Source organism: Panthera leo, chromosome B3 (genome assembly GCF_018350215.1).
Source record: "Panthera leo isolate Ple1 chromosome B3, P.leo_Ple1_pat1.1, whole genome shotgun sequence".
Taxonomy (NCBI): Eukaryota; Metazoa; Chordata; class Mammalia; order Carnivora; family Felidae; genus Panthera; species Panthera leo.
Window position 1 is genome coordinate 1,347,034 of NC_056684.1, and position 17,333 is coordinate 1,364,366.

General features: G+C 54.3%; 2 protein-coding genes across 3 annotated transcripts in view; one reads left to right on the forward strand and one right to left on the reverse strand.

Moving 5' to 3' along the window:
- The window catches only part of BCL2A1 (BCL2 related protein A1), a 59,987-nt gene extending 44,608 nt beyond the window's left edge, over positions 1 to 15,379 (reverse strand). Inside the window, exons 1-2 of the mRNA XM_042940802.1 lie at positions 14,662 to 15,379; positions 5,499 to 5,607 (exon numbers count right to left, since the gene is read on the reverse strand). Of these exons, the coding sequence (XP_042796736.1) occupies positions 5,499 to 5,607; positions 14,662 to 14,793 (241 nt within the window). The 5' untranslated portion in view covers positions 14,794 to 15,379. The remainder of the gene's footprint in view (positions 1 to 5,498; positions 5,608 to 14,661) is intronic.
- A 493-nt stretch (positions 15,380 to 15,872) lies between these two features.
- ZFAND6 (zinc finger AN1-type containing 6) overlaps positions 15,873 to 17,333 on the forward strand; it is a 74,020-nt gene continuing 72,559 nt past the window's right edge. For both annotated transcript variants that reach the window (XM_042940809.1, XM_042940811.1), the window contains exon 1: positions 15,873 to 16,073. The gene's annotated coding sequence lies outside the window, so the exon portion shown is untranslated. The remainder of the gene's footprint in view (positions 16,074 to 17,333) is intronic.

Sequence of the window (17,333 nt, forward strand, 5' to 3'; positions counted from 1 at the left end):
TACGTGGTAAACACGTACAGTCACCGTGATAAGACGGCACCCAGGGGATTCTGGGAGCCCACACCCAAACCAAAACTGTGGAACAGTTGACCCTCAATGCCCTTCTGACTCCACTTCCTCCTGTGTAAGAGTGACCAATGAACCACCACTGGAGGAACTGGGGCAGAGATGCTACGAACTCTGCGTCCCCCAGGCAGCCAGCTGTGTGGTCCTTCAGAGCAGCTGGGAACAAACATGATCCCTGCAGCATTTGGACTCCAGGGGTCCTGCCTCAGGGCTTTGCCTTGGGGCCAGCAATTACTCCCTGGGTACACGGCCTCACTCGGTCCCTGGCCTCTCTGCATTCCCAGCTGCCCGAGGTCCTCAATCCTAGGGCCTCACCACTCTGTGCTGAGTGACCGCCTGTGCCCGTTTGCTGGGAGCAGCTCAGTCGTGGGTAACCCGGGACAGCTGGTCACCTACGGCCTGAGCCCTCTGCTGTACTGGCTGGGTCCTCACCCACACGCTTTCCTGGGCAGCTGGGCTGGCACGGGAGGAGCTCTGTGACTGGCAGCCTGCCGGCCCCAGCTGCCAGGATCCAGGCCATCAGACCTGCCATCTGCTGACTCAGCCGCCCCTGGCCCGCCGAGGCCGTGCTCACGAAGGCAGAGGGACAGTTCTGAGCTCACGGGCGAGGCACATCCCGCTGCTCCCGGGCATCGTTCCACCCTCAGCAGCTAGCAGGGCACTTCGTGAGGAAGGGGCTCCGTGATGAGGGAGCTGGCAGAGGTCCTGGGGTATAGTGTGAGCATGACACAGGCCATGCACCTCCTGTCTCTGGTCTCCTCTGCAGCCATTTGCACACAGGACTCCCAGGTCCCAACCGAGAACACCGTGTTGCCTGGAACCCGGCCCTCTCTCAATTTCCCACCCCATGGGGACTCTGGACGCTGCCCAGGCCCCTCGGCCAGGATCTGACAGCACGTCACCCCTGCCACCCCTTTGCTTCGTTCCTGCTGGGTTCCCCTGGCCCAGTGCTGTGTCCCCACCTCCCTGGCAGACCTCCATGTTCTGACCGCCCTGTCGCCAGGGTCTGAAGTCCTGCAGCGGGGGATCCTGCGTTACCCCACGCCTCCTCCGGGAAATCTGACGCTGACCTTCCCGACCCTCTGAGCCAGCAGCCCTGTGGGTTCTGCCCCCACCCGCACCCTGTAGCTTTGGGGTCAGTCCCAGCAGCCAGCTGATGAGGCAGGAGAAACGCTGATCTTTCCTTTCCTCCTTCCCGATCAGCACACTTGCCATCAGCATGTCCTGGGGACCCAGAGAGCCTGACGAGGGGGTCAGAGGAGTGGGGGCCATTTGCAGACTCGCAACCTCACAGCTGGAAGGAACCGCCTGGGTCACTGAGCCCAGCCTCCCGTGGCCAGGAAAGGAATCTTGCCGCACTCTGCACAGACATGAGCCCCTAGCCTTTGCTGAAATCTGGGATTTCACTCCCTTTCTGGCGTCTGGTTCCTGGCCGGGTCATGCCTGCTGGTGGGAAGGTCATCTCTTGGAAGGGAGCCCCTTGTCGTGTGTGCCACACTCCAAGATTGGGACGCCACGATGCTGGTGAGCTTAGCGGGCATCGCTGGGGCTGGGGCGACAGCTCTCCGGAAGGAAGCGACCCTTCCCAGCTCCATCTGGCAGGCTCCCAACAGGGGGCTCGCTCAAATCAGGACAATGTGAGGAAGATCTGTTTAGGACTGTGGACCAAGTTGTGGGCAGGGTATGGGGGAACCACAGGGACAGAGCAGTGACCAGCATAAGGAGTGGTGCAGATCTTACAGGGCAGCCCTGGGCGACGCCGGTGGGGAACTGGAAAGAGGAGTCAGGCAGAGGGCGTCTGTGAGCACGGCCGAGGGGCTTTCATAGACACTCTCCACCCCCAGACTCCCAATGCCAGGCTGCGGTTGGGTGGGGGTGGGTCTTCGGGGGTCGCTTCCTGGGGCCACCGCCGGTGAGTGCGGCGGGACACGAGGACTCGCAAAACTGAGAAGCTGGATTGGGTCATCGGATCTGAAGGTTGAGCTTAGGTCTAAGACAGAGCAAAGGCGGAGGACGCAGGGTTCGGGCGGCTGCTGGCCTGGACCAGGAAGGCTAGGCCAAGCGCACAGATGCCCGGGAGGGTCCCGGCAAACGGAATCCGTGCCTGACGTCTGCCGCAACGGTCCCGGCCTTCGACGTTTCCCAAGATGTCTTTGCGGCCCCGGACCCAGGGAGTGGGCCCCTCCTTCCTCTCCCTGCCAGGGAGCTCATTCTGTCTGACTGGACTCTCCCATCTCCCTGTCGGTTCAGAAGGGTGACCCTGCCCCAAGCTGGTCCTGGTGGCCGGCGCTGCTCAGCTAAGGCTTCTTGGGGCCCGAGCCTTGTTCTCGGGGCCCACCCACATCCACGCTGCGAGTTTACGATCCAGGCTGGCACTTCCCCCAGTGCAGGTCACATAAAGAGATCTCGGGGTCTTGCTAAGGTGGCAATATGGAGCCAGTAGGGCCTGGAGGGTTGGAGGTGAGGCTTTAACCCAGGGTTCTCAAACGCTGGCCAAGCCAGACCACCCAGGCCCTCTCCTCTCTCTCGGGCCTGGGCCTCCGTGGGCCCGTGAAGTCTCCAGTGACTGTGGCACGCGGTCGCGGGCGTGGGGCCTGCCCACAGGTGCTCTGCTCCAGAGCTGTCCCAGGTGCTGCAGGCAGCTGCCCGACCACATTCGCTGCTTACTCCCTGCATTTGAGGCCCTGCCAAGGGCTCCTGGAGGGCTGGGCTTCCCTAAGGGCGGCTGTATACTGTCAGACATAGCTGGAGTGGGGCCAGGTCAACCCCGAGAGTGACCAGAAGTCCTCGGCTGGGACACAAATGACCATGGGGCTCATCCTGGGCCAAGCTTTGAGGGAGTGATCCGTGCCCAGCGTGCGGAGCACAAGGCCAGGTCACGGCTCGTGAGCCCGTCCTGTGTAGCCTCGGTGACCCTGCCCTCCGCCTGGGGGTCTGCAGGTGCCTGCCTTGTCCATCCGTCCGCACACCGGGCCAGAGAAAGTTGCCAAGGAGTCCCAGACGCTGCTCCCACCTGAAGCGGGCTGGTAAACCTCCTGCCACCTGGAAATCATTATTACGATTCTCGCCTGAGGGGAGACCCTGGGGACGTTGAGGAGGAGACGGTGCCAAGGGTGGCCCGGGGGATCGTGGCCACGCACCCAACACCCCGTCTTCCCCAGCCCTCCGACCTCGCTGGGACGCACAGAAGAGCGCTGGGCTGCTCTGGGACCTGCCCTCATCAGAGCAACGGCACCTTCAGGACCGGGCAGCAGACCTGGGATGTGGCCGGGCTCCGTGTGACCTCACAGGGCTCCTACCGTGTCCCCACACTCCCAACCACGGGGCCCCTGCTGCAAAGCTCCAAGACCACACTGCCCAGAGCAGGGTCGGCAGACTCCAGTCCCCAGGCCACTAGAACGCAGTCAGGCTCACTCATGTACTTCAACGGTGCTCAGTGAGGGTGAGGGTATGTCTCCTCTCTGCCCCCCATCCAGGGGACATCCTGGATTGTCACGCCCGACAGCTGCCATGGGCATCTGGAAGCTAGAGGCCAGGGAGGCTGCTAAACACCCTACAGTGCACAGGATGGCCCCACAACAAGGAGCATCCAGCCCAAAATGTCACCACTGCCCAGACTGAGATGTGTTTACATATTGTCTGTGGCAGAGGAATGGGGAGGGACGGAGACTGTACGACCCGCAAAGCCTAAAACATTTTCTATTTGGGCTTCATATTAGTCAGGGTTCTTCAGAGAAAGAGAGCCAATAGGGTGTATCTGTGTAGAGAGAGAGTGTGTGTGCAAGAAAGGTATTTTTTAAGAAATTGGCCTGTATGATCCTGGAGGCTGGTAAATCCAAAATCTGCAGGTGGGCTGGCAGGTTGTAGAGCCAGGGAAGAGCCTATGGTACAGTTCAAGTCCTAAGGCCATCGGCTGAAGAATTCCTTCCTGCCTGGAGGAGGTCAGTCTTTGTTCTACCTAGGCCTTCAACTGATTGGATGGGGCCCACCCACATTACTAAGGGCAATCTGCTCTACTCAAAGCATTTAAATGTTTAAATCCAAATATTCAAAGCAAGGAGCCCTGGGACCCAGCTGGGGGCCCGCCCCTGGTGGCACCCAATCCACTGCTGGGCTGTTAGTGTCTTCATCTTGAAAATGACCACCTTTGAGCACATCTAACTGTGCTATTAAGAAAACTTAAAAGATTATGCTTCCTTTTAGCACCAGAGTAATACTCATTCTTAACTGTAAACGTGGAAAATTCAGAAGAGGAAGAAAGATATTTTAACATCCAATTTCCACTCAATTCTCGTTTTCCCCAGATTTTTCTCCATACACAAAGTTTTGCTTACTTTTACCAACCAGTGATCATACCATACAGTTTTGTTAGGTTTTTCTTTGTTCAACTTTTTGGTTTTTAGGAAATTCCCTTTCAGATTATAAAATACAAGGTCGGGGCGCCTGGGTGGCTCAGTCGGTTAAGCATCCGACTTAGGCTCAGGTCACGATCTCACTGTTTGTGGGTTCGAGCCCCGCGTCAGGCTCTGTGCTGACAACTCGGAGCCTGGACCCTGCTTCCGATTCTGTGTCTCCCTCTCTCTCTGCCCCTCCCCTGCTCACACTCTGCGTCTCTGTCTCAAAAATAAACATTTTTTTTTTTAATTTGAAACTATTGCATTCTGGTATTTTTGAGCCCCACACTGAATGGCTGAGTGTCCCTGACTGTGTCCTCTCCAGCTTTAAGTATCACTACAGCAATTTGCTCATCTTAGAGGCAAGACACGGTGTCTCACTGTTGTTTGACTCTGTGTTTGTTTGCTTACTCGCTGGGTGGGACGTGTTTACAACTTTACTTGCCAATTACGTTTGTGTGTTAATTGTCCTCCCTCATTACCTGTTGCACAAGGCCGTGTGATTTTAGCCATGCCTGGGTTAGATCACAGGTATGACTACTGTTTACAGAGCATTTATCTTTGTGCCACGCTCTGCGTGAATTGTTTCTCATTTAATCAACTCAGTGAAGATGACAGCACGATCCCCACTTGAAAGAGAAGGAATCGAGCCCGGCCAGCTTCGACAACTTGCCCCGGATCCCTGGCCTGGTCCCCCCAGAGGAGCCATCAGCTGTGCCCGGCGCCAACCGCACAGTCTTCTAACCACCGGCGGTGTGGCCACAAGTCACAAGGCTCTCGTGTGACCGCATCACTCCGTGATTCAGTGCCCGGCCCATTCGTCTGACAAACATTTATCGGGGGCCAGCATGTACGTGTCTGCTACCCAGGCATTGGTGGGGTCGCCAGGTGCCACCGATAAGCCCCACGCCCGTGGTGCTGAGGGCAGGCTGTGCTCCAGGCTGATAAGGGCAGGAGGCGAAGGCTGTTACCAGAACCGAGATGGGGAGAGCTGAACGCAAGAGGCCACGATGACAGGCCTTCCATAGACGCTCTCACCTCCGTGACCCAGCAGGGCTGATCTCAGGAACAAGTGACCAGGCCTCAGGGTCCTCGCTCCCGTCTCCTGCCAGTGTTTCCCACACCTGGACGCTCCTGGGGGCGGTCCCTGTGGGACAAACAGGAAACACTCAGCACCCGCCTCCGTTAGTATCAGCTTCTGGAGATGGCTGGGCAGCCCCCGTCTTACTCACTAAGTGGCCCCTAATGAGGTCTCTTGGCCCCAGGCCCAGGCAAGACAGGTCACTGAAGCCTGTGAGCCCTTTGGGAGGAAACAGGTTCTGGGCGCCTGGGGGGCTCAGTCGGTTCAGCTTCCAACTCTTGATTTTGGCTCAGGTCCTGATCCCAGGGTCATGGGATAGAGCCCCGCATTGGGCTCTGCACTGACAGTGCAGAGCCTGCTTGGAATGCTCTCTCTCTCACTCTCTCTCTCTGTCCCTCCCCTGTTCGCAGGCACGAACACTCTCTCAAAATAAATAAATAAACATTTAAAAAAAAACAGGTTCTGATGAGCGTCTCGGGGGTTACAGAGAGGTTTTCTTTTTCAATACAATTTAAGTTTAGAGTACTTTTAGATTGATAGAGAAGACATGAAAACAGTGCAGAGAGATCCTATCTACTCCACGCCCACCCTCCCCTGTTGGTAACATCTTACGGAACATGCGTCACGATCCATGAATCAATACGGACACAGACATTGTTACTAACTGCACTTCATACCTGATCCAGATTTCCTTGGTTCTGAGCCACTGTCCCTTATCTGTTCCAAAAGCCCGGCCTGGATACCTCGTTGTGTGTGTCCCCCAGACACTTTCTCAGACTGAAATGGGGTAAAAGAAGGGATACTCTGAAAATACAAACGAGAGGAGCTCTTGGGGGAGAGACAGAGCCGGCGTGGAAATCAGTGCGGGACCTGCGCACCACAAGGCACCGCTGGCCTTGGAGGGAAGTTTCTTCTGTAACTTCTGTATCAGAGAGAGAACAAGAGGACACGCCCACTGGGCAGATTCAGGAGAAGGGGGAAATGTCCTAAGGACACCACTAGGAAGTAGAGAATTAAGGTCAAGTATTTAAATCAATTAGCTATAAAAAAGAGTAGAACTGATAAATAGAAGATGTATATTTTTACTTTTTTCTACTTCCTAGTGTTTCGCAGTATAGACTTTTTTTTTTAAGTTTATTTACTTACTCTGGGGGAGAGAGAGAGAGACAGAGAGGGAGGGAGAGACAGAATGAGTGGGGGAGGGGCACAGAGAGAGAGAGAGAGAGAGAGAGAGAGGGAGAGATGGACTTCCAAGCCGGCTCTGCACCATCAGCACAGAGCCCGATGCGGGGCTGGAACCCACGAACCGTGAGATCGTGACCTGAGCTGAAATTAAGCATCAGACGCTTAACCAATGGAGCCATCCAGGTTGCCCCAAGATGGTGCATTTTTAAAATGAAAATGAAACCAGATAATCGTTTGAACTCTGGGGCTGTAGCCTGGTAATTACCATTAGAATAAAGGCAAGGGTACACAGGTGGGTTAGGAGAGTTCTAGGTGCAGAGAATAGCCCACGTCCGCTGTCACAGTGCTTGTTGGGACGTGGACTGAATGGGGCAAGTGGGACGTCCCCTGAGAGGCTGCCTGAGGCAGCATTCCTGCCCTGATGTGGTTATCACATCAGGCCCGCCTTGCATCTCAGAAGGCTGCTTTGGTCACGAGATTCATTTCTCAAGGCAGACTCACATTAGCCAAGGACACAAGCCTGATGTATAAATCCAAGTACCCAATTTATAAATTAAAAATGAGAAATACAGCTGGGGCCAGAAAACAGTCCAATCATATTAACTCGTAACAAAGAAATTTTGTTATGCTCAATAAATTGAGCGTCGAATAATCAAAGTAGCCTTGTAAAGAATATAAACTAGATGTGATGTAACATAAATATAAACACTGTCTTTTATTTTTTATTTGAGAGAGAGAGAGAGAGAGAGAGAGAGAGAGAGCATGCAAGCAGGGGAAGGGCAGAGGGAGAGAGGGAGGGAGGGAAGGAGAGAGAGAATTCCAAGCAGGCTCCACACGGTCAGCACAGAGCTGGAAGTGTGGCTCGATCCCACGACCCTGGAATCACGACCTGGGCTGAAACCAAGAATCGGACGCTCCACTGACCGAGCCACCAGGTGCCCCACACTCTCATCTCACAGTCAGAACGGCCTTGCCAGCTGGACCCGCGAGGACGAAATCTAGCAGCTGACAACTGCCTGTCCCCTGGGACTCCTAGCTGTGGAGTTCAGGGGCACAGGCCTGTGGCCCACAGACGGGGCGTGGGAGGTGCGGGAATTTTCTACCCCAGACGGAAAAGCCTCGCGTATGGTCAACGCAGTTTTCTAGGGAGAGAATCTACAGCTGCCCACAGGCCCTCAGAGAGGCCCATCGACTAGAGCCAGTGACCCCAAGCTGAGTACGGCTCTACCGGGGTCCTCAGGAGTGAGGTCTGCGATTCTCAGTGACCTTACCCTCTAGCTCAGGAGGCGGCGGGACTCACGGTGCAGACGTACACCCGCACATTTGAAAATCTCAATGAAACAGGCCATTTTTCAATTAAAAAAGTTATCAAAACTGATGAAACGTGGAGCGAGAAGCCTGACCAGTGAGTCACGGAGAGGCGGAGAAAGTTCCCACGAACGCTGTTGGAAAGTCCAAATATGAAGACTGCGCATCCTGGAGAAGGAAGGACACCAGGAGCACACTCACCGTCCGGGTGGCCCTCGGGCTTGGGCGAGGTGATGGGTGCTCCTGCCCCATCAGCTCCCAGCAGGTGGACCTTGGGCCCCAGGGGTGGTGGGGGGAGAGGTGGGACCTGCTGCCTCAGTTTCCCCAAGGGCATCCTCCCTGCTGCTGCTGGGAGGGGAGTGTCTGAACGCCAGCCCATCACCGGGCAGACTGGCCCCTTCCTGTCTGCAGAGGGGAGAGAAGAGAGCCAACGTGGGTAAGACAGGACCACGGTGGGCACGGCCGGCCAAGACTCCTCTGCCTGTGCTCTCTCTCGGGGGGGTAAGCATCCTCTGGCCCAAGAGAGCCACCCGGCTCAGCACAGAAGGGAGCGTGTGCCACGGCCGGACGGCGTTTACAATCATTTAATGCAAGCCAACTTGACACCGATGATGAACTGGGCTAGGTCGGGTAGATAAAGGTGAAAAGAAAAAGGCAGTGTCAGTAAGCCTACTCATCTGCTATCGTATGACTACAGATCAGATGAAGGGGATCTTAGTGGGGTCTTGACAGATGTGGAAAACACAGACGTACATTCGACAGCCGTTTCTCATGAACACTACGTAGACACGTAAAAGTTATTTCCTTGGCATCATTGTTTTAAAAAAGTGTTTATTCCCAAGAAATCAGCATTTGTCAGAAATTAGTCCAGTGTCAGATATGGTCAATATTATTTAATTTGGCTTGGACAAATCTGGCTACAAGTTGTAACACATAAAAAGGATACAAATTAGAAAGGAAGAGGGAAAGTATTATTTTGGTTAACAAAGCAACCAACTGAAAAATTATTAGAGTATTGCAAAATAAATTTTAATGTTTATTTGAGAGAGAGAGAGAGAGAGAGAGAGAGATGCGTGAGCAAGTGGAGGAGGGGCAGAGAGGGAGACACAGAATCTGAAACAGGCTCCAGGCTCTGAGCTGTCAGCACAGAGCCCCACGTGGGGCTCAAACTCACAAACCATGATCATGACCTGAGCCCCCCCACCAGGCACTCCTATTAAAGAGTATTTTAAAAAGATCAGTTAAGTGCTTAGATATAAAATAAGATATATAGAATTAAGTACCAATTATATCATCAATGACCTGTTTGAAAATATAAGAAAAAAACTGACAATTTATCCCCAGTATCAACAAAGCATTATATAAATGAGTGAATCATTAAGGAGAAATACGACGATTGTGTGCATTTCTCTTTAATATTTCACTCACTAATATAAAATTAAGGAAACAAAATCTGTTGGGAGCCTTTTTTTAAGCCAAATAAATGAAAAAAGAAACCCCCTCAGACCTCTCGATGGGCCGTCCAAACTCTATGAAGATACACATTCCTCTCCCTGCTCCCCCAAACCCTTATAGGCATATGTAATCCCAGTTAAAATCCCGGCAGGATTGTTTCTTTAAAAAAAAAAAAAGTTTATCTGTATTTATTTTGAGAGAGAGAGAGAAAGAGAGACAGAGGAAGGGAGGGAGGGGGAGGGGCAGAGAGAGAGAGAGACTCCCAAGCAGACTCCACGCTGTCAGCACAGAGCCTGACTCGAGGGTTGAACCCACATGGTGAGATCATGACCTGAGCTGAAATCAAGAGTCAGATGCTTAACTGACCGAGCCAGCCAGGCACCCCTGGCAGGATTATTTCTTGGAAATTGGCAAAATGATTCCAAAGTTAACCTGAAGACATGAACAGATCAGAACTTCTAGGAAAATTCAGAAGAAAAAGAGCCATAGTGGGTGGAAAGACAGATCCCACTGGACACTGAACCTTGTTCTGAGCCGATGCGGGTAACCTCTCGCGGGGCTTCGACAAAGCCGGAACCGGCGCTGGGGCAGAATAAGAGACCTGACATCTGTTATGCACAAAAAGTTAATACACGATAAAGGAGGCCTCAAGCAGAACCCGGAGGAAGGGGAGGATTGGACAGCTGGCAGGGTCCTTCATTAGCGATTTGCACATGGATCAATTTACAACCTTCAATTCATTCTGATATGAAACGAAAAAACCCCGAACTTCAGAAAAATAACTTTCTGGCTTAACAAGAAGGCAAACATACAGACTGATGAATCTCAACTTAAGAAGGGTAAGTGTTACTGCAGACGGAGGGACAGAGTGTGTGAAAACACGTAAGGGAGGAGTCCGGACTTTGCCTAAAGGAGTCAAGAAGGCCTTCAGCATGTAGCATGCCTTTACAGTGGGTTTTGAGGGATGAGTAGGAGTTTGGTAGGGATAAGCCGAGAGTACCTACACGAGAGTAAGGTCATAAAAGGGCTGGAAAATGGATGTAACGAACGTTCATGGATGGGCAGAAGCACGTCCAAGTCAGGGAGTTGCGGCCTGGGCAAGTTGGAACAGCCTGGGTGGTTCTTCAAGTGTGATCCATGGACCCCAGGGGTCCCTGAAACAGTCTGAGGGGGTCTGTGACATCAAAACTGTTTTTACTATAATGCTAAGTCATGATTTGCCTTTTTCTTATGAGCGTACAATAGAGTTTTCCAGAGGCTACGTGATGTGTGGTATTGCATCAGAGAGAATGCAGAAACAAATGAGAATCAGGCTGCCTTTTGTTAAGCCAAATGTTAGAGATGTTCACAGTGGCGCCTGGGTGGCTCAGTCCGTTAAGCATCTGACTTCGGCTCAGGTCAGGATCTCACAGTTCGTGAGTTGAAGCCCCGTGTCGGGCTCTGTGCTGACAGCGTGGAACCTGGAGCCTGCTTCGGATTCTGTGTCTCCCTCTCTCTCTCTCCCCTCTCCCGCTGATACTCTCTCTCTCCCAAAAATAAATAAACATTAAAAAAAAATTTAAAGAGGTACGCACAAACGTAACACGGTGTCACTCTTTTTACTGACTCGTATTCTGGAAAACATAGCTAATTTCCATCTGAAATTTATTTTTATTTTTACGTTTTTAGAGACAGAGAGAGAAAGTGTGTGAGCGAGAAAGAAGCAGAGGGAGAGAGAATCTCAAGCAGTCTCCATGCCCAGTGTGGGGCCCAATGTGGGGCTCAATCCCATGACCCTGGGGCATGACCTGAGCCGAAATCAGGAGTCAGACGCTCAAGGGACTGTGCTACCCAGGCGACGCCAACGTGAATAACATCTAAACGAGTTGTTATTACTATTTTTTAAATAAACCAATGTTTATTTTTTAAAGTGTCTTATTTTCAATTTCTAATACAATAAACATTGGTAGATATAACCAACATAAAAGTTATTTGGGGTCCTCAATAAATTTTTTTTAAGTTTATTCATTTTTTAAGAGAGAAAGAGAGGGGTGGGACAGAGGGAGAGAGTCCCCAGCAGGCTCCACGCTCAATGCCGAGCCTGACTCGGGGCTCGATCCCATGACCCCGAGGCCATGACCGGAGCTGAAATCAAGAGTTGGACACTCAACCGACTGAGCCACCCAGTGGTCCTCAATAATTTTTGGGTGTGAGAGGGTCCTGAGCCTAAAACGTTTCAGAACCTTTGGTTTAGACTCTGATGAAAAGTCACGAGAAGAGACATCCTGCTAACACAAGTCTCTGAGAAGTTTTCCTGGGGGTACTTCCTCCCCACTGCCCGGAGCCTCCGACTCTCGTCTGGCCCTGGCGCGTCCCCCACTGAGGCGACAAGGAGGCAGGCCCTTGGAGACAGCATTGAAAAGGTAGGCTGCTGGTGGATTAACACGGCCAAAGTCTTTGCGAGTCCCTTGCTTTAAAAAGTAGGGTCTCTTTCCCTACTCCTTGAATCTGAGTCTTGTGACCCTCTGTGATCAGCAGAATACGGCAGAAGTGGCATTCAAGCTCACACCCTTTGTATCTCCAAAACCTCCACACTATGAAACGCCCGTGAAACCAGAGACCCAACTGGACAGGTGCACAGCTCAGCGGTCTCCAGCAAGAGCCCGGGGCGGGGGACAGCAGGACTGCCCGGTCCAGCCACGGAATCATGAGAAAGAGTCAATTGTTGTCTCAAGCCACTAAGTTGGGGATGGTTCTTACAGAGCCATAGACCTCTGATGGAGTTGGGAACCAAGGAGGTTCCCAACTCAAACGAGGGTTCGTATTTTATCTCCTACAAACACAGCCAGGGCTCTCACTTCACCACGATTGACATTCGGGGCTGACGGTTCTCTGCAGGGCGTCACTGGGTGACAGCCACACCCCCTCCCCCAGGTGTAACCACCAAAAATGTCTCCAGACATTGCCAAATGTCCCCTGGGGAACAAAACCACCCCTGGCTTAGAACCACTGTTGTAGGCATAACTGTTCTGAGAATAACCCCCCCCCCCCGGGGGGCTTATTAGACCCAGATGCACAGGTTCATCCCCTAGAGATTCCGATTCACGGTGTCTGGGTCACGGCCCTGCACCCCCAATGTTTTAAGTGCTTCGGGTACTCTTACTGGAAGAGTTCGAGACCTGTGCCAGGAGGAATGCGGAACCCGCAGAGGTCTGACCTGCTCAATTTGTGTTTCAGGGAGAGCCTTCTGGAAACAGCTGGAGGGCCATCAGGGTGGGGCCTAGAAGAGAGAATAGGACTGGAGGCTACTGCTTAAGTTCAGGCCAGAAATAATAAGGGGGTGTACAGGGCAGTGGGTAGGGGGGTACATTTCAGAAATATTTCTAAGGCCAAGTCCGTGAAATTTGTGACTAATTTGATGTTGCGGAGAGAAGGACTCAAGAAAAGGATAAGGCAAAATGAAAAGCTTCGATGCTTCAAATGATATCATCAAGCAAGTGAAAAGACAAACCACAAATGAGAGAAAATATTTGCGAATTATGTATCTGATAAGGCACTTGTGTTCGGAATACGTAAAGAACCCTCACAACCCCAAATAAAAGACGAATAACCCGATTTCAAAGTGAACAAAGGATGTGAATAGACATGTCTCCAAAGAGGATCCACACGTGGCCAATAAGCACATGAAAAGACACTCAACGCCATCAGCAATCAGACAAATGCAAATCACGACCACCAGACGCTGGTCCTCACTGGGGTGGGCTATATATAACCCAGGAGACAGACGGGCAGCAGTGTGGCCAAGGGTGTGCAGGCACTGAACCCTCACTCCTTGCCCCTGCAGACGTGACACAGCGCATCCCTTCTGGACGACAGTGTTACCAATTCCTCAAGGGATCAAAACAGAAGCACCACAACGGCCCAGTAATTCCAGTCCTAGGTACGTACCCAAGAGAAGTGGAAACCTGTGTGCCCACAAACACCTGTAGACAAGTGTTCACAGCAGCGGTATCCTACCCGGGTCACCTGCCTCGAGGCCCGTGTGCCCAACCGTTCTCAGTCTGGAATGCTCTTCCCCTAGGTGATTTTCGTAGGTCACCCCCCTTACCGCTTACAATTCTGTTCAGACCCCACCTCCTCAGTGACGCCTATGCTGACGGCCTGTTTAATACAAACTGCTTCTCCATCCTCAACCCCGCTCTACGTTTTCTTGTCTCTACCTCTTACCATCTTTAAAAAATTTTTTTTTTACATTTTTATTTAGTTTTGATATTGATAGACAGAGAGAGAGAGCACACGTGGGGGAAGGGCAGAGAGAGAAGGAGACACAGAATCCGAAAGAGGCTCCAGGCTCTGAGCTGTCAGCACAGAGCCTGACGCGGGGCTCGAACCCACGAACCGCGAGATCATGACCTGAACTGAAGTCAGACGCTTAACTGACTGAGCCACCCAGGTGCCCCACCATCATTTTTTTTTTTTTTAATGTTTTAACTATTTTAGAGAGAGAGAGAGACAGAACATAAAAGGGGGAGGTGCAGAAGGAAAGGGAGACACAGAATCCAAAGCAGGCTCCAGGCTCTGAGCTGTCAGCACAGAGCCCGACGTGGGGCTCGAACCCACGAACCGCGAGATCATGACCTGAGCCGAAATTGTATGCTCCCAGGTGCCCCTCTTACCACCTTCTAACAACACAAAACGTACGACTGTTTTGCTTGTATCCCCTCCGTTAGAAAGAAAAATCTTTGTTTTGTTCACTGATGTTCCCCAAACTACTAGAAAATTGAGACCCAGGGAGTTATGGGTATGGCTCAACATCACCGAGTCAAAAATGTGTCTGAGTGGGGACGTGAACCGTGGCCAAGACCCTAAATTCTTTGCATACAGTTCTCCAATGGCAGGAGGGCAGTGAAGAAGCCGAAAGAAAACCAGGCTGCAAAATCAGTCCTGGTTCCAGCAGAATCCACCAAATGGTTGCAATCCAGCATTTCCCTTTCTATAGTTCTTTTCGCTCTATTATGGCTTCCCGTTTCCCACCAAGTAAAGCGAAATACTCAATTTGGCTTCTGGGACTTTCTCCGATATAACCTGGTCTCCATTATCAGAGACGACACTCTTGGCCAAAATCCCCTTCTCATGGGTTAACCTAAGGTTTGTGTTCTTAAAATTGAACGTGAATGCCCACCCGATGAATACCTTTAGGCCCCGGGCAAGCTCCCTGCAGGTTACCGCCGTGCCCATCCATTCTACCGCTGACACCAGCCTCCGCTTGACGTGGGACAGACATTCCTTACTTCGCCCTGAAGCATCGGTCACCTCACAACACATCACCCTGTCCTTCAACTCCCGATTGTATCTTCCCGCCTCTTTAGGAGAGCAGGAAAACGCTGCTTTGGGATCCCAGCATGGCCAAGCCCTATGCACTCTGCAGTGCGCAAAGCCAATGCAGGCCACCTCCTCCCTGAAGCCTTTCTGGCCTGCATCTTCTCAATGGTTAACCACTTCTTATCCCCAAGTCCTGCTGCAGGAGACCTAACCTTTGCACGGCCAGCCCCGCGAAGATCTGACTCCCCAAAGTGAGACCCCACTGGGGCGAAGACAGTGAGGTACTCACTTCAAGCTTTACATCGTAAACAGCACCAAAAAGCTCAGCAATCCAGATACCTAGGATTCTGATACTGTAGTTTTGAACATCAACAGTAACGCAAAAAGCTCGCGGAGAATAAAGCATCAGATCTGAAAATAGAACCCTCCGGCCTCCGCCGGTCGGCCCCACCCTCCCTCAAGGTGGGGCTGAAGGCCCTGGAGCTGTGATCTCGGGCCTCCCGCGGGGCTGCCCGGGAGCCTGGGGTCCCGGACACTGCGGGGGCGGCTTGCACCGCTCCGCTGGGCGGGGTCTCGGGAGGGCGCGTGTGTCCCCGTGTGCACGTACTTGGGCCTTCGTGTGCAAGCGCGTCGAGTCTCGCTCCCCTCAGCGCGCCGGCGCCCCCAGACTTCGGACCCTGCGCTCGCGGGGCTGAGGGCACGCGGTTGCACGCGGGGCCGGCTCCGCGTCCCCTCGGGCCCAACTGGCAGGTGGAGCACACACTTCCCAGCGCCGCGGGCGGGGGCAGAACGGACCTCCCCCAGACAGAGGGGGCCGCCGCCGGCCCCCGGCCCCCTCACTCTCCATCCCCGCCGGCGCGCCGGCAGCCGCCGGAGCCGAGTCCAGGAAGCGCCCGCCGGGCGGTAAGGGCGGGGGAGCGGCTCCGCGCGGGGCGCCGGCCAATCGCCTGGCGCCGCGGGCCCCAGCCCCGCCTCCGGCGCGCCAGGCCCCGCCCCCCGCGCGCTCGCCCCGCGGCCCCTCCCGGCCGGTAATAATTAGGCGGCGGGCGGGGCGCCGCGTCAGCGCCGGGCGCCGGCCAATCGCGGAGCTCGGGCCCGCGGCCGCGTCACAGGCCGAACAACCAAACAGAAAAGTTTAATAAACAGCGGACGGAGGGCCGGCGGCGGCGGCGGCGGGCCCGGAGCGAGCAGGAGTTCGGCGGCCTCACCTGTCCCCACTCTCCGGCGGCGACCGGCGACCGGCGGCGGCGGGCAGCGCGGCAGGCGGGGAAGGCCGCCGCCAGGTGAGCGGCGCGGCGGAGCCCGGGGGGCCGGGGGGCCGGGGCCGCTCCCTTCCCCCACCGGCTGAGGCGCGGCTGAGGCGCGGCCGCGGCGCTCCCGGGCGGGCGGAAGCGAGGGCGGGGGGCGGGCCGGGGGCTGCGCTCGCGGACCCCCGGCCCGGTAGCGAGCAGTTGGCGAGCGGGGGTCCTGGGGTCCCGGGGACGCGGGCCTCCACCTGCTGCGGCCCCGGGGCGGGGGGTCCCGCCTGTCACGGCGCGGGCGGGGGGCGGGGGTCCCGAGCGCCCCTCCCCCGCAGCGGCGTGTCGGGGCGTGCGGGGGGGGCCGGGCAGGGGCGCCGTGTGACACCCCGGGGGCGCCGGGTCGGTGGGGTGGGGAGGGGTGGGGCGGGGGGGAGGCGGTTAGTGACCGTAGGGCCGCCGTCCGCAGCTTCCGGGGGGAAGCGCTCCGTTCCTGCAAAATGGGCACATCTGACTTTACCCAGCCGGCTGCCTCCACTTTTTTCCGTCGGCCTTTTACGGTGGAAGGAAGGCAGCGGGCGGGGAGCGGGGTGCCGGCGGCCAGCGTGGGACTGGAGGGGCTATTGTCTGGGCTTCGGTGACCATTTCCTGGGCGTGCGGGTCTGTCCCAGCTGCTCGCAGCCTCCCCGTCCCGCGTGGACGCCTCTCCGCACAGCAGTTAACGCTCAGGAAAGCCGTCTTCCGAAAAGCAAAGGGGGAAAAAAAAAGTATCGAAAGACATAGTTGCTGTCGCAGAAGAACGCACAGCCCCGCCGCGTATAAAGAGAAAAACAGAGTGAAAATCCTGGACTTGTCGCTCCCAAACCAGAAACCGGAATAAAACTTGGATCTGCCCCTGGGTTTCTTATCTGCTCTGTTCCCCCTCCCCCTTACGTAGGTCATCAATCCAGTCCAGTCAACTGGGTGTTTATCATTCCCCTGTTTTTTCCACCACGCACAGGTGTGTGTTCAAGCAGTGGGTTGTCCAGATTGCTTCTTTTTTTAAAAAAAAAAATTGTTTTAATGTTTATTTTTGAGAGGGAGACAGAGCGTGAGCGGGGGAGGGGCAGAGAGAGGGAGACACAGACTCCGAAGCAGAGTCCAGACTCCGAGCTGTCAGCACAGAGCCCAACGCGGGGCTCGAACCCATGAACCAGGAGATCATGACCTGAGCCAAAGTCAGATGCTTAACTGACTGAGCCCCCAGGCGCCCCTCCAATAGATATTCCTTTTTTTTTTTTTTTTTAATTTTTTTTTGATCTTTAT